Source organism: Drosophila tropicalis, unplaced genomic scaffold, assembly GCF_018151085.1.
Source record: "Drosophila tropicalis isolate 14030-0801.00 unplaced genomic scaffold, ASM1815108v1 contig_1009, whole genome shotgun sequence".
NCBI classification, from domain to species: Eukaryota; Metazoa; Arthropoda; class Insecta; order Diptera; family Drosophilidae; genus Drosophila; species Drosophila tropicalis.
The window spans coordinates 520,732-544,084 of record NW_027172367.1 but is presented as its reverse complement, the minus strand read 5'-3'; the positions used below and the strand labels follow the sequence as shown (position 1 = coordinate 544,084).

Below are 23,353 nucleotides of genomic sequence, written 5' to 3'. Positions count from 1 at the left end.
AATGCTCGAATTGACATGACCCGCTTTCAGATCTGTGAACCACAAAAGCTGGCAAAGTCTGCTTTAGCATCCCTAGGCTAGGCTAGCGTCCCTTTTATGGGTCATTGGAGCAGCCAAGAGGAGAATGCCATGACATGGCAATCATTGGATGCGAGTTGATGAAAAGCCAGCGAGCGTGCAGCGACATAACCTACATGATGATGTCAGTAAAGGGCAGCAGAGTACGAGGAGACCATCCCATCTTGCCCAATCTCCAATCCCCGTCAAGATTCAGACGAGCCACAGGAATGAGTTCGTGTGTGTCTATCTTTCGCTCTTTCCCATTCTTTCTTTCTCTCTGTCTATCTATGTATGGTTGACATCCAAACGGCATCATTAAACACGAACAAAGTGCCATCGTCATCGTCAGCGTCGTCATCATCAGTTGTGGAGGCAATATACATAAACTTTAGCACGTGCTTACACTGTCAGAAACTTGCAATGACTATCATGTAAGACTAAGAAATGAGCGAATGACTAATTAAGGTGTTCGAAGATTGCCTTAAAAACTTTACATGAAGGACGCTGGAAATAGCCAAACATAATCTTTGTATCCATATCAACGCATAGAACCCTTGTTTAATTCTTACTTTACATTAGTGCGCACACAAAATAGATTGATTCTATGTTTCAAAATATTTTAGTTTCTCGGTGTTTTCTTGAGTACTTCAACCGATTTCTTTCAGTGCAAGTGCAGACTATACGCACATACTAATGCCGTATGTGAAGAGACGCAACAGAGAGAATGTTGCGCTGCCAGAGGTACTGGAGGCCTTGGAGGTTCTGGGATAAACCTTCATCCTGCTCGCATAAAGTTGAGCCAATTTACAAGGCACTGCAAGTCATTGTTTGATTGTGTGCGTGCCCCAGTCAGCATTGATCAATTACACTGTTGTTGGCTCGTGCTCATATTTGTGCGGGACGTACATATCATTGTCATAGTAATAAGTGACGCGTGTGTTTAGTATACACACACACACACACAGTCAAACACGGGGACACAGGGACACCCATGCACTCACAGATTGGCATACACACCTGAGTCTCCATTGCCGCACGTCCCTGCTGATGCCATCTTTGGGCCATGTTTGCGATTCATTCAAGCATGCCTTCACTTAGTGCGCACCTCAGGCCCAGCTGTAGATGGATGTGGGCTGTGCGGAGCTGCCTCTGCATTTGACAACCTTTGCCTCCCGCATCCCGCCACCTGTCACTTGCCTTCTTCCTCTGTTTGTTTAGGCACATGTAAAGCATCTTATCTCCGTCATGTTACCAGGCTGCTCTTACAGTGATACAGAGTCAGACCAGGATTATGCGAGTAAGCATACAGCCGAGCTGTGCCTAGATAATGCTTTGTTGGCATACAGATGTATTCACAGACATAAGCGCGGAATCACATTTACAGACACAACAAGACTCATTCAAGTTTTCTAATGACAAAAAGGACTCAAACGTCATGCAGGACACTTTATTTCTTTGCTTGTAAGAAAAAAGTAAGTCACTTGGATGACATAAATATTAAAGATCTAACCATCTTCCATCCTATACACTTGATCATTTTATTTCATTATGTGCCAAACTCTTTTTCTGCATCCTCCATAAAACATAAATAAAGTATCATATCTCTGTATATGATGAGATCCCACCATCGTAATCCAATTGCATTAACGACCAAAAGTCAGTTTGTGCTGTAAATGAAGTTTCTGATTCGAAGTAAGGTTAAGTCCATTTTATCCAATTTAAATTACACTGCAATCTCTTTAATAACTCGATTTCCCATTACTTGAACTCGCTTAAACGAATTGTTCTTCAACTTTCATTTTGGGTCCTTTAATAAAACACCTGGCAATTGGTTGTGACAATTTGTTGTCATTAAAAGAACCCCGAACTCTGACAGAAGTTTCCCATTATCATCATCATCATCATCATCTGAATCATTGTGGCAGAGAGATGCTTTACGGCCAATACACAAAGGCCGGGCTCGAAAGCGCGACATGCGTAAATAAATGCAAAATAATACAATAATAATTAAAACTGCATAAAATGCAGGAGAGAGAAAGAGAGAGCACGAGCACGAGAATGAGTGGTTATTTCTGGTCCTTGGTCCTTGTACTGATGCGTTTGCATTTCCACTTGGCGTAAGTTGTCTTAATTGCTACATAAATGGCATGTAGTTCATATCCTGTCACATTTCGTGGCCACCGCAGGACATGCGTACCAAACAGAAGACGAACCTAGACCCATATTCCCGCCCATCCTCCTTTCCAGCCTAAGTGAATTTAAAGGCTTTTATGGATTTCCTTTAACGTTTGTCGATTAATTTCATTTTGTCCGAAGCACGCAGAGAAAATGTGTCTCAGTTTACCATTTACAACAAATTGGCACGTTGTGGCAGATTCTGGACAGTTAAGTTCCTCCGAAATCGGTCGGAGATTCAGATCAGCATTTTTTAAAGCCATTTTTAAAAGGTTACGAAGCAGTTTTTGATGCTTTCTTTGGATCAAACCAATCGAATTGTAATGCACGAATTGTGCAAGAAATTGGCAACAATTTGAAATATTGATGATGATAAATAGATACCTGGGTACGACCAAATCCCTGGCTAGACCCTTGACCGTGTCCTTGGCATGTAGGATTATTGTTTATCGTAAATTTGAGTAAATCAAACAATCAATTGGATGACATTAGCTATCATCAACAGCCAGTTTTTGAGTTATTGATCAACCCTAAGCAAAGCTTTGTAGTTTTCCAACACTGGTTTCCCGCTGATAATTAGAATCGTCCCCATTTCTAGGAATTCCATCCAGCGAAAGTTGAAATTTAAACTGGCAACTTCTATGAAACAGAATTTCATATAAAGTGGATTAGACAAAATTCTATCCCAAAATAACCAACAAAGCCAATCAAGAAAGGAGTACGACCGCTTTGTGGGATAAACTAGAGGCAGTGAGTGAGTGAGTGAGAGTGAGAGAGAGAGAGAGAAATAGAGATAAGACCAAAGACCAACCAGAGAGGCCGACCTGGCAGAGTCTACGAATGGGAGTCAGTCTTCTGCTTTCACATCGGCCCAATGATTTTTCCCTTTTTGGTTCCTGCTATTTGCTTTTCGCTCTTTTTCCTCTGTGCCTTTGTATATTTGTATCGTGTGTGTGTGTGTGTGTGTCTCCGATACTGGCCACTACGTTCATTTCAATTAAATGCAAATCTCGACTGGGAATTTTTTCCCATTGAACATCGGCCGGTGGTGGACAGCTTCCTGAACTGGCGGCGTCGCAAAAGTCGTGGAATGTTTTTCACGCATCGCTGCATTTTGTTTTCCGGCATGTGAAGCCGTTTTTCCAACTTCTTTTCCATTTTTCATTCTTTTTTTTTTTTTTTTTTGCCCTGGGCTTTTCTTTCTCAACCATATAATTTTTATGAGATGCCGCGTCTTCTTTGTGTGTGCCAGGGACTTTAAATGACCACGCATCCAGATGGGCTATCCGTGAAAACATCAATTTCAGACTGAAACAAGCTGAAATAACATGGAACTTTGCGTCATGGGTTTTCATTGTTTTCGAGATGTCAAAAATTTGCTAAAAGTTACACAATTACTAATTATCCAATCCTTTTCATTTTACTTAATCAATTTTTTTGTAATCCTTTGTAATAAACTTTTTTTCTTAAATATTTCAAAAGGTTTGTCGTTTGAATCCGTTTTGTAGATAGGTGGAGAAGAGGTTCTATGGTCTGAAATGCATTTAAACGTTTTTATTCTGCTGCCTCGAGTAAATTCTTTGCAGGTGCATCTCCTCTTCCGGAGGTTTGTATTATTTACAGACTCAACAGTTTCCCGTCTTTCCATTTCTAAGAGCAAGAACGAGCAACATTTGTCTTGCATTTATAAAGCTGTTGAATATTTAATATGAAGATACTTTCTCTGTCTGTCTTTCACTCATTTTGTCCGCCGAATTCAACGCTCCACTCTGGGAATCTCAAGCTGCATTAAGTCTCACCTGCCAGTTTTGTTTGGGCTCCCATTTCATTGAGGGTGCCACTAGGGACGTGTAAATTTTTGGTCTGCACAATACGCGTGGAATTATTTTGTAAATTTGTTCAAGAATCCACCAAAGAAAAATGAGAAATTCATTAAGAAATATTTAATAATCGGCTTATTTTTCCACTGCAATTTGTATAAAGAAATGCCGCACCACAAGTGGGAGGAGAAATTTCCCCCTCGGAAGGTTTAAATTCGTTTCATTTGTCGGAAGTTGACCATTAAGTTGGCCACTCCTTGCGTTGTCACGTTCCCTGAGCTAGTGAGGCTGTACGTCCGGCTGACTGGTTGGCTGGTTGGCTGGCAGGCCGCCAGGCGGTCAAAATGGAAGGCAAAGTCAAACATGAACACGTTGTCACCGCAGTGCAAAACTCCCCAGAGCAGGGCAGAGAAGTCACATACAAACTGGAGGAGAAGAGTACCATTTGTAGATTCGCACGTCAGAATTTACGTTATTTTCGTTGAATTTGCATAATTTTCAGAGTCGACACAGTCGAGTCCAGTTGATTAAAGTGATAGACTCTGTCAGTTTTCCTTTGCGTTCTGTGTGTGTGTGTTTTTTTACGGGTATTCCCCTGCCTCCACTACTCTTCCCCATCAACTACTACTCCATTCTGGCTCCTCTGGCTTTTGTTCAAATATATGTAAGGGAAATGGCTGTCGAGGGGGACATCGAAAGCGGTCCGGGGACCAGGCCCTGGCACAGGCTTTAGCCTCGGCCCAGAGCCATTGCGATGGCGTTGGCGATGGCGAGTTCCACTGCCATTTCGCGCTTGGCCGTTTTGAGTTGCAGTTTACATTTTCTGGGCAAAGTCAAGGTAAATATTAGATTTTCGGTTGTGAACAATTTTTGCTTTTTGTTTCTTTGTTTGCTCTTCTAGTATGTATGTATGTATATATGTATGTATGTGTGTGTATATTTCTAGGTAAGGCAAATATTAGCTTACAATTTTGGGCTTAGAGAAGTTTTACGCAGGGTCGACAAAAAGCCTCGCCCGCGGTGGCATTAAACAAAAGTTAGTCAAACCGAAAAATTGTTGAACGTATGGAAAAGGTTTTCGAGGTGACTTTTGTATCCTTTACGACGATATATGTAGCCAGTTCGATTCCCGATCAAATAGTATAGCACAGATTGTCCTTGGATTGCCTTAATGCTGTTGTCATCCAGTTTAGCTACATGAAGGCAATCAACTATAATGTATACATAGTTGGACATTTCTTTGTTAAAGAGCCACAAAGTTTTGTTTTATCAGATAATGAGACACGTTGTTGTCATTGTGCCATTTCATTTTGTTGTTTCTTTTTTTTTTTGCAATTATTTTTTTCAATTTCCTCTCGTAGTTATTTCTCGCATTGCCATTTCCCGACGCTTGACAAATTTCCTGTTTTTATTGTTGGGCAAAAGAGAGTCTTTGTTGTTTTTAATTAAAGCACCAAATTAAAACAGTCGCTTCATCAGACTGTTGAAACTTTCACGTCACCCTCAGCATCTCGTCCTGGCACCTCCCATCATCAGACTAGCGCCTTTCTCCCACATGTCCCCATGTGTCACGTTAAATGTCAGACAAACAAAAGGCTTGTTCTTCACTTCCAACGTAAAGCTTCTCGCATAAAGCCACGTTTTTTCTGCCCATTAATTTGAGCTGGGTTTTTCAGTACTTTTTTCGAGTTCGCGGGTGAGATGATGCCGGTGAAATGAAAAGTCCAAATGCACTTTCAATACGTTGGTAGGTGGAGCTGTATACACAGATGTATACACATGGGCAAACAGAGTCCCACGAGATGGGAGAAGAATCTTTTCTATCACTAATAAAAAAACGAGCTGCACCATTTTTTGCCACTTTGCGGTTGACCACATGCAGTCAAAGTTGAAAGGTTTGCCGGTCCGAGAAAAAAGTGAATGAGCAGCTTACTGCGATATCATTGGTCAAATGGCGGATTATGTTTAATGAACAGAGAGTTTAGCTCGTGCATTGGATACCAAGGAACTTTTAAATTTGCAAGTTGATTCAGAGACAGCAAGTGGATATACCTTAAAGTTCTTTTTCAGTGAGGCCTGGTTAGTAAGGTCCTAGATGATATACACCTTTGTTTTACCAGTTGTTACGTTTGTAGGTATCTTTTGAAGTTTTGTGTGATAAATTCTAAAAGCAGTTTGTTTTCCCTTGCCGTTTAATGAGTGTGGGCTCTCCTCGCATGTTTATCATGGCTTTTAAGTTCGTGGCAAGTGACAACCATCAGCGGTGGCTTGGTCGGTTTTCCTTATTCAACCAGTGCCTCCTTGTGCCTCGGCGCTTTCGCCGAGGATAACAAAAAGTAAATGCGAATAACTAAAGTAAACAAATGACAAAAACTTTACTTCCCTGTTGCTGCAGTTGTTGTTTTTGCAACTAAACGGGCAATCCTTTGTGCAGCTGCCCGCATAACCTCCTTCGTCTTCCGCTCACGCCACCCTCGGATTCCCCTAGCCCGAACTACTCAGTGTCCTCATTTGCATATCTAGCAACTGGAGAAACTCCATTCCCAACTCCTGAGCTTTGGCCGACAGCTGCATTGTTTTCCTGTGCTGCGCCATTTTTAGCATTTTCTCCCTTTCGCTTTTCCTAGCCCTCTTTCTTGACGTCTTCTCAAATGCTTTTTGTCGCCTTTAACGCCGCCTAATTGCCTAATTAGGCATTTGCATGCTTCTCCCCAAAAACACCCTACGCCTTTTTAAAGGAAGAGTTTAGTTTATAGAATATACAATTACTTGACTATATCTTTTGGTTTGTTCTATTTTACAGGTCCTGAAGATATACTAAAATTTCTGGGCAACGAAAGTGTCGTGGATCACTTCAAGCTCGTCACCAAGGATGGCAATAGCCTGCTCATCGGTGCTAGGTGAGTTTTTACCAATGCAAAGGAAGAATGAAAGAGAAACGACTCGACGAAACCTAAAACTGAAAATAAAAGCCATCCACAAAACAATCTTGTGGGCGTGTCACTCGAGTGCCTCTCAACCCCATTCACTTTAGTCGACTTACTTTTTCCTTTTCGTGCGACATTCTTCTTGCTTGTGTTGAACTCAAAAGGAAAAAGTCTGTTGTGGGTTGCGTTTGGTCAAGTCGATTTAAAGGGCAGAGAAGGGACAAAATCCCTCAATTTAAATTTGAATATTGCTAAAAGATTCTAATAGATTTATAAACAATAAAACACAGAGCTGATCTACACAGAAGTAAAATACATCTAATGTGAGTAAGATAGCAGGCAAAGTAAGTTTCAAGCATGCCAAGCAACAGTTTAAAGTTCAAGTTTTAACCCAAACCATAGCGAGCTCACCTGCCTTTCATGTATCCTTTGCTTCTAAATGTCAACTTTTGCAGGTACCTGTAGACTCGCTCAAAACGAAACTATGAGCAGACAAAAAACAAAAAGAAACCCTTGAAAACGAGTGAAAAATCCACATAAAGCAAACTTCAATTTACTTTTCGCACACATTGTATTTAATTTAAGTAGAAGATACTCCGAGTTCGTGTTCATGTATGCGAAAGTTTTTGCCCAAGATTGAAGAGGGCAAACACGGGCCAGGACCAACATGCGTGCTAACTTTGATTTTGCAACGCTGGCTAGAAAAACAAGGGAAAAACTTTGCACCAGGTGCCCAAAAGATATGAGAGAAGATGCTCCAAGTTTTCAGTTTTCAAGCAGCCAGTTTTCAAGATGACTTGAAGACGAAATCTGAAGTTGGAGTTGTACTCTGTCGGAGTCAGGCGGAGTTTGGGTATTGGGGAGTCTAAAGAATTGTGGCAGGAAGACAAAAGATTGCGACCCAGACAATGTGTGTGTGTGTGTGTTCACTGTAAATTTTGTCTTTCCTTGGCTTAGACCGCAAAAGATGCTTACAAATGTTGGTTGCCCAGGGTTTATTATAGAAACTCCCCACCCATTCGCTATCATCACACATACATACAAACACACTTTCAGCTGGCTGGCACACATATTAAAATGTTGCATACTTTTCGTATGCCAGGCCAGACATAATAAACTTGTGTGCGTATGTGTGTGAGAGAGAGAATGATAAGAAGGAAGGGTACAAGTGAAGAGTGCTGGAATTTGTTACCAATGTGAAATGCGTGCAGCTTGTAAGACAAGACGTCAACACATACATAGAAACCAAGCAAAAAGTAACCGAACTGGGCCGAAACACAGCGCCAGCCAGGACTACCATGTCTACGCAGCAGACAGTGGGAAAACTTTTGAAAATTGCAAATAGTTTTTGGTAATTTAATATTAACACGACTTGGCAGTCCACTTTGGCCACACACTAAAAAAGAGTGTGTGTGCGTTGCAGCCACATAAAATTTGCAAAAATGGTGCAAAAATAAATTTAGCAAAAGGCGCTGTAGAGGGAAAATGTTTGGTTTTAGCAATTAGTAAGGCATGTGCATGAACATTTCTTGCAGCAATTTCAAATGAAAACATTTATCACACTTTTCTCGAGTCAACCCGAAAAGTTAAGAGATAAAGTTGAAAGCATTACCAAATGAAGAAATCCACAAAGTGACATAGTTCTCCTAGAAAGGTTAATTGGAATGAAAACTCCCTTAGTGTTGACCAAGTAATCTTTTTCCTCAAATGAAATGCTGTAAATTTGGCTCTAAGTCTACTGGAATTTATTGATTTAATCAGAGCATTGGATCTTTCTTCAATTGTTCTTAAGTTGGCGAGATTACATCGAGTCCTTGTTAACCCTTCTATTTATTCTATTAAAAGCTAATATTGCAAAATAAGCTTTTGTTCTCAAATTGAATGCAATTATTCTAGTAAATATTTTCAGTCGAAATCAGGAAGTGAAAGGAAGATAATGAGGCAGCAAAATGCAAACGCACTAAAGTAGAAAAATTAAGCGAGCACCCTCGCACACACACTCATACACTGAATTGTGTTTGTGTCAGTGAAGTGCGTGTAAATAATAGTGTAGGAAGAGGAAGAGAAAGCTCCGTCTTCAGCATAGGTGGGATGGTAGAAGAGAGTGGGAGAGAGCGAGAGGGGCTGGAGGGGAAAGCTTCTCAGCTTTTTGCACGCATGAACGCATTTGTATGCCGACGTTGTCGTTGCCAGAGTTGCCACTTACGTGATTAATGGATTTTTAACAAGTTCCACATTTCAAAAGGAGCACAGAAACACACACATGCACGCACTCCCCTCCCGCTCCTCCCTCTCCCCACCCCGCCCGTTGACCTCAGACCAAAAAAGAGCCAAAGTAACCAAAGTAACGAACGGCAACTGTTTGTGAAAGCCAAAAAAATAAACCCAGTTGGCCAGGCTTACTTCGACCGTGCTGAATTTTGAATACCCTTCCCTACCTCTTAATCCCATTTTGATCGCTTTTGCCTTTGCTAATTTCTGATCATTTAAATGAAAATCAAAAAGGCCATGAGTAAATTTATTAAATTATGGAATTTTATGATATTCGAAGCGAAGTCGCAAATGCTTTCTTCTCTTCTGACAAAACTTACTTTTTTGCAGGGCACGACAAAGCCACGTGTATGTAGATTGTATGTGAGTGAGAGAGGTCCTTTTTTTCGTGTGTGTGGGGTAAACTAGCATGACAGCCGGAAATGCGAATGTGACACGCGTTTTGCATGTGAAACGTCACGGACAATGTGGGATATACATATACACATATAGGAAAACGTGCGCCTCCATTTCCTCACCCGCTCTCAAACTAAATATGTATGTGCTGTCAAAAAGAATTTGTTTAAATTAGTCAGCAAAGTTACCTTCCTAGCACCTTATCCGGAGATTTATTTTATTAACCGATACATACATATGAATATTCTAAAAAAAACATCAAGATGAAACTTTTATTCGAAAGAATTCTTCTTAGTGCACTCGTTTGACCTTTCGGCCGTCTGTCAGCAGAACGTCTCTGTCTAAATTCTGTCTAATTGTCTGTCACGGTGGCCAAGAACGCATTAAAAAGCCAAGTTTCTATCTATTCTTGCCTCTGGCAAGTGTCACTTATGCAAATTAACGTGTGAGAGTGGTTGTCTAACTCAATCTAGATTGCATGCTTCTTCTGAAAATTTTGTCAAGGCTCGTTAATTCGTATGGAAGGACGTTATACTCGTAATTTGGCGGCAAATTGTGTATAGCTTGTCTCATTGATCGTTGTCGGCATCCAATCCAATCCAATCCAATCCTGTACAAACCGAGCGTAGTACTAAGCGCTCGACACGAAAATTGGGTTAACACATTAAGATGGAAAATATGTGCAAAATGTCGCTGGCTTCGCCGTATTCCATTCGCTGCTGTCACCGCATCAGGTTGGCAATCGAATGGAATAGCGACAAAGGAGGAAATAAAATTGCTAAACGAAAAAGGAACCAAAATGGCGGAACTCAACTGAAAGAAAGAAACCCATTTCAGCGTCGAATGTCTAACGGTGCCGAGTGGCATTTTGCTTTCGTTATAACCATGTGTGTGTGTGTGTGCATTCAGATGTATTTGTATTTTTGTATGTCGGCCTATCTGTTGGCTCTTAGTGTCTCTTTCATCGTATGGTTCGTGCGAATCCCGCACAGTGGAACAAGAGCTATTTACTTCTTTGATCCTTTCGACGATTATATAAGTCTACATCATTTGTAGAACCTTTCAAAGCCGTATAATGCCTTTCGATTTCACATATCATTTCCAAATAACAAAACTTTGTCCACTATTTTCTCTCCACAGTGTTGGGCATTAAATTTTCGCTTGCAATTTCCCTTTGTCAGTTCTACCAGTTGGCTCTACTCCTTTCATTTCTTCTTTTAACTTGTGGCCATCTTTTATTCCGGTTTTCTTGTGGTATGTTGCAAGTGATGGGGCAAGCTTTTGTGCAACCGCGCAACAATCATTTTTGCACCGCAAATTCATTTCCGTTTGTGCTCGTTTTCACGATGCATTCATTCACCGTCAACGAATAAGTGCGGGTGTGGTTGTGGGTATCTCGGTGTGTGTGTGTGTGCACAACAATTCTCTGCTAATTTCAGGCAATGTGGCATGCGTTTTTTTGCCGCACCAGTGTATGTCTTCCAAAACGGATTTCATGGCAATTTCATCACGACTGAAGCGCGCCGTTTTTTCTCCAATGTGTTTAATGGAAGATTGCAGATTGAATTGTTCGCCAAGTGGCACAGACAACTCACGAAGGTTTTCCATTGAGTTGCTAACAATGTTAAGGGCCCTGAAGCCAATTCCCTTGCATTATTTACCGCCTTGGAATGTTCACGAAAACTTGCAGGGCAAAAGGAAAAGTGAAATCAGATAAACAGCAATGCCTAGAAGATTCTGTTGGGTATAAGTCCTTATGTGACAGAAATTACCAATTAATTAGTGTGACAAACCTTTAAACCAGTCATTTATATTAACGGCCTGAATGATTTGACTCTTGATTGTTTTTACGGATACTTTATAATTAGACAAAGTGCATTTTGCAGACATAACATTATATTAAATTTGTATCAAAGCTTCATTCAATCCATCTGACAAATTGGAAATGACTGTGACGAATATTTTATGTATTGCAGTTGACTTCAGGGCGGGTAGTCGTAATAGGTTTGCAATCGGGAAGGCTTTAATCAAGCTTACTTGAATGTGTGGCTCGACGTTGCTCTGTCCTTCTCGGCTCCATTGATGAAATGCTATGCGCTTTGTCATGTTGAAGGCCGAGACTCCAGAGCAGAGCTGCCCTGCCAGGCAGCCAGCAACAAACAGCAGGTGAGACGGAGACACATGACCTGCAGGTAAAATCAAATGCCACCTGGCTGGGGCTTCCTGCTTCTCGTGCAACTCTACAGGCAATTCACATTTTCGTTTTTGGCATTTGACAGTTTCGACATTTTCCCAGACAGAGAGGAAAGTTGAAATTCAAACCGTCAATTCGATGCATCCATTCACAACAAAAACTCAAATTCTGCAATTGGCTCCGTAAGCCCTAGAAAAATCAAATAAGCAATGAAAAATGACAAAGGCTCAGTTGGGCTTTGAAGGAGAAGCTCCTGCTGCGCTTCAATAATTTTTGACTTCTCTGTGACGCAGTTGGAAGGATTATCGAAAGAAACCTTGAATTTCGATTTTTAGCATCATTCAGGAGACAAACATTATTCACTCCCGCATTTGGCATTAGGAATACCAAGTCTAATCGCTTTAATTCTCCCCCTATCTAAATAAATACGTTAACTACAGGTAAAATCATTATTTTTAACTTGATTTGAATGCATATCGCAAGTTCAGGAGATACATAATTTCCCAGGTAGCTAGATAGATAAGCGGTCTAGTAGGTTAAACTTGTTCTCGTGGGTTTCCTTGGGCATCCTACAACCCGTTTGGTTCATTTCTTGTGATATTAACGAGATAGCTAAATAGATAAATGGCTGCCTTTAGCAACAATTCAAGGAATCTGCCGAACGAGAGGACAGTTCTGTATCGCAAGTGTTCTTGATCGCGTGGTTCGAAGGCTTGACTGTCTGTGAATATATTAAAGAGGCGGTTGAATAGATTTGTTAATAGTTTCGCGAGTTGCTTGACCCACTTCCTAGTCCAAGCCCTAAGCCCGTTTCCTTGTATTATGATATTATTGAAGGCTTAAATGTCTCAGCTGCTCTCGTTCTTTTCAGAAAGGATCTACTCAAATAACAAAGAGTTTTGCAGTGAAGTGCTAAAATGGTCAGTAGTCAAATATCACATTCAAGTTTGATCAAATGATTTGTCAGTGGCATTCATAACTTGAATATATTTGATTACAAATCATAGCTTAAATTAATGATGCTTAGATATACTTACGAATAATGTTCATTTGGTTTCTCGCCTGAGCTGACAACAAATTAATCAGATTGTGCGTTGAAAATGCTCATTACGCACTGCAGGAAAAAATGGGGAAAATGTATATTTTTTTGTGATTTATTAGGCGCTGAATAACAAGCTGAGGAATTGAATCAGCAATATTGATGATAACTGAGATAACAATAATGAAGATTATAAAGGCAGTGCCTTTGATGGAATGGGTCCTGTAAGGTGATGGACTAGATGCGTTGCTTGGCTATCAAAAGAAAGAACAGAAGCGGAAAATGCGAAAAAAATTTAAAAGAAGGAAACTTAAGTCGAAGATTATATACCCTTGCAGTTCATGACTGCAGAAACTTTTTCTGTTATTCAATACAAATGTATACCCTTTATTTCTCAATTCTTATTTAAATTCTTGCTTTAAGTTGTCCTGGAAGAATGAACAGCCGGTCATAGCTAGATCGGCCTGGTTGTTGTCCTTGATCAAGAAAATATTTTTCTACTTCCTGGGGTCAGAGACGCTTTCCTTTCTGCGTTACAAACATCTGACAAATTGTATAATACCCTTAACAGGACAATACACTGTTTCCTTTTTGGACTGCTTTGGCTTGGCATGACAATCAAGGTTATTTGAGATCAAGGGACTAGCGGAGCGGGAGGATGGCGACAGCGCTGCGTATGAGTGATTTGCATCTTCTTCTTTGGTCTGCTATTCTTTTGGGTCTAGACTTGTGCCACAGGGCTTCTGGTGTTGTTGTTGTGTTTTGTCTACTTGATACTTTTGTGGGTCAAACCACAAAATGGCGGCCATGGCGACAAGAATTCCATTCCCTTTTCTCATGTATCCTTTTCAATCTATTTTATCTCTCCTTCTCACTCTCACTGTCGGCCTTTGCTTTTTATTTTCGTTTCGTGCTGCAATTTCCCAACGCTTTTTGAAAGCTTTTCGACCACAATACTGTTATTTATGTGCATGTGTCTTTTGTTTTGCTGGTGGTTGTTGCTCGGTTGATATTTGAAAAGGGTCCACTGCCTGCGGGTCTTGCCTTTTGAGAGCGCCGACCGATTTCAGTCATAACAAAGCAATGGCTTCTTATTAAATGTGTTTAAATTATTCAGAAATGAAACCAAGAGTCTGCGTTCACAACCCAAAAACCTTTCAAAAATGTAGCTTCAATTGAATATTTAAGTAGTTTCAATAATTAGAATGCCAATTCGAAGAACACCCATACTAAGAATGTGGTTAGCATTATTGTTTACACTCATATCTACACTGAGAGTTAAAACTTTATTTAAATAAACGATTTACAGAATGTTTTCACTAAGCACGAACTTTATAATCTTATCTCAATTCGGCACATCCTCTTGTTTTAATTCAATTTCAAAGAGTTCGAAATTTGGCCAAAGAAGAAAGTGACAACAAATTGTTATCCCTACGAATCAAAGATATCTTTTCAATATTTGAATATGCTTCAATAGGATTTTCCCTTAAATCAATTATTGATTTTCCAGAAATTAACTAATTAGATGTCCTTTTGAAACAAAATGCCAGAAAGAATTCGGCTTAAAGGCTTAAAAATCCAACAGTAATAGAAAGTGTAAATTATTGGACGAAATAAATACATAAATTTGGCATTTAAAATGTCATTTGGAATAGTTGCAACATATCTCTGAATGCGTTCCGTCGATTTATTCATGAATGTAGATTGGACGAGAGTAACCGCCATCGATTTTGAGGACTCCCGGAAAACCGCAAATATTTCAAACTGTGTGTTTGGTTTCTGTCTGATTTGCCTAGTTATTACACACACAGTCACAATTGTTTATATGTGTATTCTGTGTTGAATATTTAAAACTCAATGCTCTCGATAATAAAAACGGGCAACAAAATGGCTTAAATGTTTATTTAAAGCATAAGCCGCTTAGTTGTAGTTTACCATTTGTTTTTTAAACACTTCTTATTAAAAATATATATCTTTGAAAAAATAAACACGCAAATAAAAAGCAACAAAAAAAAAAAACGGAAACATAATCTTGAACGTTTTCAAAATGGCCCAACAACTGCGTTTTTCAGTTGCACAGATACAACTAAAATGACGCTGCACACACACACACACACACAGCGGGCGCAAAGTACTGAAAATCCTTTCGTAATCGTTGCATTCACCACTTGCAACTGCAACAACAACTAACACACTCCGCCGTGTGGAAAATATTTATGAGCGCGGTTTTTACGCCAAATGCGTTCCATAAAGTTGTTTTACTCCCCTCCCTCTTGCGTATTGCCCCTCCATCAGTGCTCCGCCGTTATTTTCAAATCTCCCCCACGACTCCCCTCTGTTGTAGCCGCTTTTGCCTTTCCAGGACATTTTCGCAAGCGTGTAAATATCATTGCCTTAGTATGCGTCTACTATGTGTGCTAAGGAGTGCGTTAAAGTGTTTATGTGTTTGTTTACCGCGCTAGTCGTCTGTGTGGGTGTGTGTGTGTGGGTGTGTGTGTGTGCGTGTGTTTGGGTGTGTACCTGTCCCCAAGCCAACAACCTACAAGGAGTATTTCCTCTTGTAATGCTCTTTAAAGAGCAGACAAGTTAACAACTAGAAACATCGATTCAACCAATCATTTTGACTCTATTGTTTAGAATTAAAAATGATTAAGGACTTTAAATAACTTTGATTAGTTTTTAGTAAAAAGATGCAACTAAATAGTTAGTCATTTCTTCTATATTATAGGCTTGATTATCTCCCCACTGACACTCGATTCCGTGGAATATGCTAGGGTATTCCTTTTCTCTTAATTTACTTGGGGTTTCAGTTCTTCTCTCAGTGTGTGGCAGCATCCGCCATGTTGGCGTGACTGCTGCTGCTCTCGTCCTTTTTTGTCCTCTCGGCACCTTTCGTATGCTAATTTCGTTCTGCACATTTTATATTTATACACAGGTTGCCGAGTTGCTGACAGGAGGAGCAGACAGCTCTGAGTACAAGCAACCAAACTGCAATCTGCAGAGTCACCAACTGAATTGTTCTTGTTGGCGGCCCGTTGCACGTTCGTTTGAAGTTGCCGTGTGCCGTTGTCATAATTAAAGCGCGCTGCATAATTGCCAAACAATAGCAGCCTCCGCAGGGCTTACGTTATGTTAATGGTCCCGAACTCAGATGGGGTCCACAAACACATACAGGATTTCAGTTTTCCGCTCTCCCAAAGCAATCAGAGTTGGCCTAACAAATTTGGCAATATGCGATTAGTTTTTTTCGGTTAACACTTTTCGAAACTACGGACCTGGTCCACAAACATCACACAATTCTATTACTTTTCAACAGTAAATGTAAATTCTGATTAGTAATATAATGAGGTAAACTGACACAACAGAAACTAGCTGATGACTACCTGGGTTGAGGTCATTTTAAACAGTCCAAAAGGTGGGCAGATTGTCTGTGGAACGCTTAAACCACTTGAGAATTTTAATAACATGAAGCAAAACTATCAAGGAAACTAACTTAACCCATTCCCAAGTTTATTTAGCCTTGCCGGCTATAGTGATTTCTACATAAAAGTGAAGCTCGCGAAAAATCAGCAAACCAAAACTCAAGCAGCTATCATTTATTAGGCTAATAGCCCCAACATGGATATGTACTATTATTATCCATGTCCCAAAGAGAAGTGCACAAATACCAGAACAAGGATCTTGAAGCAATACAAATAGAGAAAAGTTTCATTACGAACATCCAAAGACACGATATTCGTCTAGAGATTAATGCAAGCAAACCACAAAATCAACTTCTTATAACTCGACCACCAAGAACCACCCACATTACCGCCATCATCATCATAAGTGTAGACTTCTTTAACTTTTTAGTGTTACCACAATATTCTCCTCAAAAGAGTCTCTTATTCCGATTGTTTCTGTTAAAGTTATATGATATAGTAAAATTGGTGAAAAGGTCCAAACCCAACCAGGCACAAAACCCTTTTTCTCACTTGGTTTTCCAACGATTCTTCCTTTCTCAGCTGTGAGTATGTAAGAGGGATTAACTATCGCAAGGACATGGCTATATCGACTGATAATGGTGTTTAAGAGAGCGAAGAGGGAGAAATGTTTCATTTTCTGCCTTCTAACTTCTGTCTGAAAGACTCAAAATGAAAAAGGAAACCGTAAAATTATAAAGTTTATCTCTTCACAATCCTTACGTTTGATAGGATTCCAAAAAGTCGCAGATCTAGTGAAAATCTTCATTCAAAATATTTAGATTAAAAGAAACTTGAAGCGAATTCAAATATGTACGAGCTTTTTGGTAGTAATATAAGATACTTATAGGAATCATGTCGAATGTGTCTCACTTCCCGGGTTAATTGATAAGCAAATGTTGAATAATAAAATGAAAAGGACTATTTCAACTATATTAACCGCAAAAGCACAAATGGTTGCACGTTTCCCAGCTGGGGGATAGCAGAATCTTTCTCCACTTTTACCAACCGCATCATTGCTTTGCCTTCCCCAAACCAATTTGCCATGCTCTATGCAAAGTCAAGTTATATAAGAACATATATATACATAAACGGTATATGTACTATGTGTGTGTGTTTTTGTTTGTGTGCATAGGTACATACATACATATATTTATTTTAAATTTTCCGCTCTCTTTGCTGCGTTCAACCAAAAATGTCGGAAGTTTCGATAAGGTTGCCTCATTTGGCCTTCTCTTCTGGCTGACACGGCAACCATAAAATGTTCGACCAAAGTGCATATACACACACTCACAATCACACACACACACACACACACACATGGCCACACGTATGTATGTAGTTGTGGTTTCAATAATCAATGAGTTGATTTTATAAAATTTCTGTTCACCTCATAAGCCAGGGAATGGCACGCCCACCACAGCCCACATGCCCAGTCCTTAGTTCCACTTCATTTTGGGTGTGCAAAATTTTATTAACGAGAAATTTTGGAATTTTTGGCATAAATTTCACAATGAGCGCTGCAGCAGAAAGAGGTTAAAAGCAAAGTAACCCAGCAACGGCCAAGGGACGTTGATTGAGGTTCAAAGGTTAAATGAATTTTAATTAATTTTTTAATTAAGAAAATCACAAGCTGTTGAAATTCCATAGCAAAAACAATAAAAATAACGAAATCCAAATGGCCGTTTCATTTCCCTTTAAACTATTTTAAACGTTATCATTCGCCAGTAAGACGTTATCATTTCGTTCTTTTGTTTCTCTCTTTCATTGCAGAAATACCGTATTTAATTTAAGCATACACGATCTCGCAGAGCAGCAACGTCTGATCTGGACATCGCCAGAGGATGATACCAAAATGTGTCTCGTCAAGGGCAAAGATGAGGTGAGTACTACTCCATTTTGTATACCCCAATGATCCTAGTTGGAAGGACTTACGACCTATATGGCTTTATCTGGGCGTGATTTTGCTGTGACCCGATTAATCAGTAGCTCACACCTGAGGTGAAATTTGTGTTCTAGTTAGAAACCCGAATTCTCAAATTCAAGTTTTTATATTTTTTTTTTTAGCACTTTGCCTTGAGGGCATTGCAATTTTCATTTCCATTTCCATTCGATTTCCATTTCGTTGTTGCTGCTTCCGTTGCAACTTTGCGAAAGGCGAAATGCGAAAACCGAAAACAAAAACAAAGCAATAAAATGTTTTCTGCATCAGTGAAATTGATTTATGCAACTTTCTGCGCTATTTTTATTTAGTTTGTTTAGCTCTGTCTCTGTCTATCTAGTCCGAGCAAAGGAAAAAAGGAAAAAAAACAAAACAAATGCCCGAAATTCTTTGAAAGCTCTTCGTCTTGATGTGTTCCAGTTGACCCATTAAGAAAACTGCTAACTACTGTCAGGGGGTGTGGGGGATTGCAATGAGTAGTCAAAGCCAAAGCATAAACAAGCCCCAAAGCAAAGTTTGGATTTTGCTTTTGCTTCTTGGTTAATGGAAATGGCAAACATTTTGGCTTTCAAATGGTTTGCATCGACTTCTACGGCTTCGTTTCACTCTGCCCCCCTCGGTAGCCTTTGGGCCTGCCTCTGTCTGGGGCTCCGTCTCCATCCACATCTCTCTGGCTCCTTCTTGTTGTGCTGCGCTGTTGCGCCTTCCGTTTCCGGTCAAGTAAACACAAAATGGCGAGCACAAAGGAGAAATGAAGGACGTGCCACCTCTCTATGCTTTCTTGCATGCTCAAATGCACTTCCAAGCAGCTGCTCGAAACCATCGAGGGTCGCTGACGTAATTAGCCAACACTTGTTGGCTAGGCGTGGCATCGCCAACTGCCAACTGCCAACTGCAACAAGAAAATTAACAGGTGCAATTTGTTGAACTCAATTTGCTCGCTGACTCCACTTGACTTGCTGCAAATGTTACAATACTCTCTCTATGCACAGTTATTTATAGCATCGAAGGAAAGAATTAGCTTTCCATTTGGTTTCTCTTTTCATATGGCGTGTCTGATTGCCATTTCCCCCACCAAAAACTTGCAGAACAAATTAACTTTTACTTCAAGGAAGAAATTGCAGTTCTCGCGTATTAATGAAAAGTTCAAAATTTACAATTTTAATTAACTGACATTTGCGCTAATTTTTGATCTTATGAAGATAATGTTGATTGAACTTGCCAGTGATTTTGCCACCAAAATAAACCCAACCGAAAATATGCGATTTAGTCACGACAAGTCAAGTCGTTCAAAGCAATTGGTTAACCAACCGCCTTCAAAAATTAGGCCAACAAACTCAGCTCTAGCCCATCAATCAATCAAAACTATGATACGGAATCTGTATATCAAAGTATCCTCATCTATGACACACAAAAGGACCCAGACCCTCTGAATTTATTGGTCCTTACTAATTGGTTTCACTTTACTGATCTCGTAAAATGATATTTCAATTTCAAAGTATTTCATTAAAATTGAAATGTTTTTGAAAACGGTTAAAGCCAGCGACTACTTCTCCATTGTGAGTATTCGCTGTCTTTTTGAGTATTAAATTCTTGATTGATATATTGTTTGCCACAATTATTTTTTTGCCTTTAAGCTACATAAATAGCTGGAAACGGAATTCGCAACTCATACAAAATGAGCAGCCATCATCGCCATCATCATAACATATTCATGCACTCTTTGCCCCATCCACCGACCCCTCAATCGGTCAAGTGGCAAAATATGAAAAATGCCAACGCATCGGACAAAGAGGTGAAAATAACCAGAAAACCCGGCAAACATATGCCACGGAATAAATTAATAAAACCTCGTTGAAATATTTGCTTTTATTGTTAAAAGTCAAATATTATAAAAAGCACATTCGGATGATAAATAATTTGCTAGAAAGCGAGAGAGAACTGATTGTTATGGCATTCATGCATTATAAAGCTCCTCTTCCATTCACCGCAAAGGCTACATAATCATACATACATACATACATATGTATGTATGTATATAATCGATAAATTTTCCTCATAATTGTTTCTTGGCGTGTTATACAAGTTTGCGAATAGTTAACAATGCTTGAAAGGAATTCGTAAATGAGAACCACAAGCTTTCGCTTACTATGCCATTTTGCTGTTCAGTTGTCCCATCATTAAGCATTTGACTTGGTTTGCAGATTGTTTTCCCTCTCCTACAGCTCCCTAATCCCAACATTTTGCATTCATTTAGCTTCAGCTTTGACTGTCCAAGGGAATGAGCATCGGCATCGACCATTGTTCATTTAGACCTACGGAAATGGTTTTAATTTATGCACACAGGTGGCTCCAACACTTTTGCTCTGTTCCCCACTTTAACCCGGCTCAAATGCAGAAACCACAAAAGTACTCGTGCTTTGCCATTTGTTTACCCTTTATAGTTCCATTTCAATTCGTTCATGCATCCATCTATCCATCCATTCATTCGTCGCATACTCATTTATCTCACTTGTTGTTTAACCGGCCATCCCTTGCCCCCACCCCTTTTCATTTTGGGGCGTGGTCATGGGTCCGTTCCGAATCCTTCATTTCATTTTGACATTTTCGGAATTTCATTATTTCTGGCTTCAAGTTTAAAATGAACTTCCATTTCTTTAATTAGTCTGAAGATTTTATAAGTTCTAAAGTTAAACGATGAGTTTAACTAGCATTAATGACTGGCTTATAATATACTAAGCACTATGCAATAATACAAATGTTTATTAACCCACCTCGACCCGACAAACATTTTTTAATTTAACATAATTTCGGTTTCATTTCATTAAGTTGATTATTTGAAATGTCTGAAATGTTTGCCCTGCTGTTTTTGGCCAAAAATGGAGCATAAATTTAAATGAATTAGCAAAACAATTACATGAGCACTGAGGGGAAATGGTGATGGGGGGGAGGTAGGTACATTTTCACAGAGTTAAAGCTTGTTCAATTGCGAAAAGTGTGTAAATTTTGTGTTGTACTTTTTCATTATTTTATTGCTGTTGTAATTAACACGACCAACAGACCAGACCTGGTCAGAACCAGAACGAGGACAAGGAGTCAGATGAACTTAGTGGATTGTTTAGAATGCAATTAACTGTTAAATTTATTAATTTTGCAGTTGAAATGCTTTTGCCATTTTAATAAATAAAACATTTGGTTTTTTCTGCACATTGAACAATTTCCATACATACATATTTCAGTTGAATAATACCTATGAATACATTTATTTCAGTTTGCGGCTTTAGTTGGGCAAAGGAAAAAGAAAGGCATGACTTAAAACAATTTCATTTTGGATTGCCAAATAATGGGAATAATATTTCATTGACTGGTAGTTGAGCTATTTGCAAATTCTTTGTGAGGAATTCGCTTTGCATAATTATTTTAGTTAAGTCATGACCTGGCCCAAACTGTAGACACATTTTGTGTGGGTTCAAAAAGTAAATATTAACTTATACCGTTCTCTGCCTTTGGTCGACAGTTGAGGCTTTTTCTGTCAGTCATTATACCCTGTATCAATAGGATGAAGGTATACATTAGAGTCGCCAAAATGAATGTTTCTCCGCCTCTCTCAAAGTCTCCACCTGGGACAGAAAAATGAGCAAGTGAGATGTGTAAATAGTTGGTGCATGGTATACCCTAGTCGGAGCGATGACTCACTTACCTCATTCATTTTTCATGTTTTCGGTTTATTAAGTGAAGATGCTTTTACAATTTTTACCTGAATTTGCTGTTTTGTTTGTTGGTCCCTTGTGTTTGTATATCATTAACGAAATTGTTGCCTACCTGCAGGCGTATTTTATCCTGCCAAAAAGTTAACTCCAATGCTAGAGACGAGAAAAAGGACAACAAATGAATCGACTTTGGCCCTGACTAAAATGTATCTTTTTTTAATTTTTCATGCCTCTGTCATACTCATTTCCCTGCTGACGTGATTAATGCCAAATTTACTTTGTTTGTACGAGATACTGATGTGAGAGAGGTTTCGACTCGACAATCGAAAAGTTTTCTTCTCAATTATAGCAATATACCTAAAAGTTTGATATACACACAATCTGATGATGATGATGATAAAATGCATTCTCACTTACATCGATACATAGGTTCATACATATATCAATTCGATGATGCACTCCAAAAAATGATTAAAACTTAAATACTTTTCACAGTGTAAGAATAGTCATCAAAATGTTGAACTGATCACCTTCCATTATGGTTCTAGTTCACAATTTGTGTTTGGATGCAAAGTTTTTTCGAGTGTATGCTGTTGCATATGTTCATTAGAGAACTTGTATTTCCGCTTGCAATTTTTGGCCTGAATTTGTGTTTTGCGAACTTTGGCCTAACGAGTTTAGAATTGGAGAACCAAGAGGCAGCAGGGTTTTCCCCCTGTACGAGGCAGGGAAAGAGAAATAAAAGAGATAGAGCGAGATATTGCGGAAGTGCCAGGGAATGTGTGTCAGAACACTATTTGTGTTTTCTCTATTTTGCATAAATGTTTTGCAAATTGAAATATTTAATGCGTAACAAATATACTCGTACTTCAACAAGCACAGCAGGAAGCAAAGTGGCAGTGGGCAGAGTCGGGGGTGGAACCTACAACTCAATAAATATTAAAAGGCAATGGGGAACTTGCTTCCATTTTGCATTTTACCTTTTTGCCGCACACGCAGGAAGATGGAAACTTTGGCTCACGCTCCCTCGAAGCCGGAAATGACTGCACATTGCCTGCTGTACGAGTATTCTCTGTCTGACATGACAAATCATTTGGAATATTCGCTGCAGCCCCATCCCTACAGAGTATCCCACAGAACACAACACAACACAACGCATGAGTTTTCGGGGAGAGGGGGGTTCCTACCCGGTTCCTATTCCAACCGGGTGTTAAAATATTTAAATGTTTTGTTTGTTTGCCCTGTTTTGTTCTACTAATTTGTATCATTCCGTGTCGGTTTCGCTTGGTAGGCAAATACGGAACCCATGTGTAGTTGGTTCAGTTTGCTCTGCTTGGAATCGTGCACGACCACGATGT

General features: G+C 39.5%; 1 protein-coding gene across 1 annotated transcript in view; it reads left to right on the top strand.

The window, feature by feature from the left end:
* The window catches only part of Sema1a (semaphorin 1a), a 149,366-nt gene that overhangs the window by 91,188 nt on the left and 34,825 nt on the right, over nucleotides 1-23,353 (top strand). The window contains 2 exon segments of the mRNA XM_068302551.1: nucleotides 6,859-6,955; nucleotides 18,117-18,225. Of these exon segments, the coding sequence (XP_068158652.1) occupies nucleotides 6,859-6,955; nucleotides 18,117-18,225 (206 nt within the window).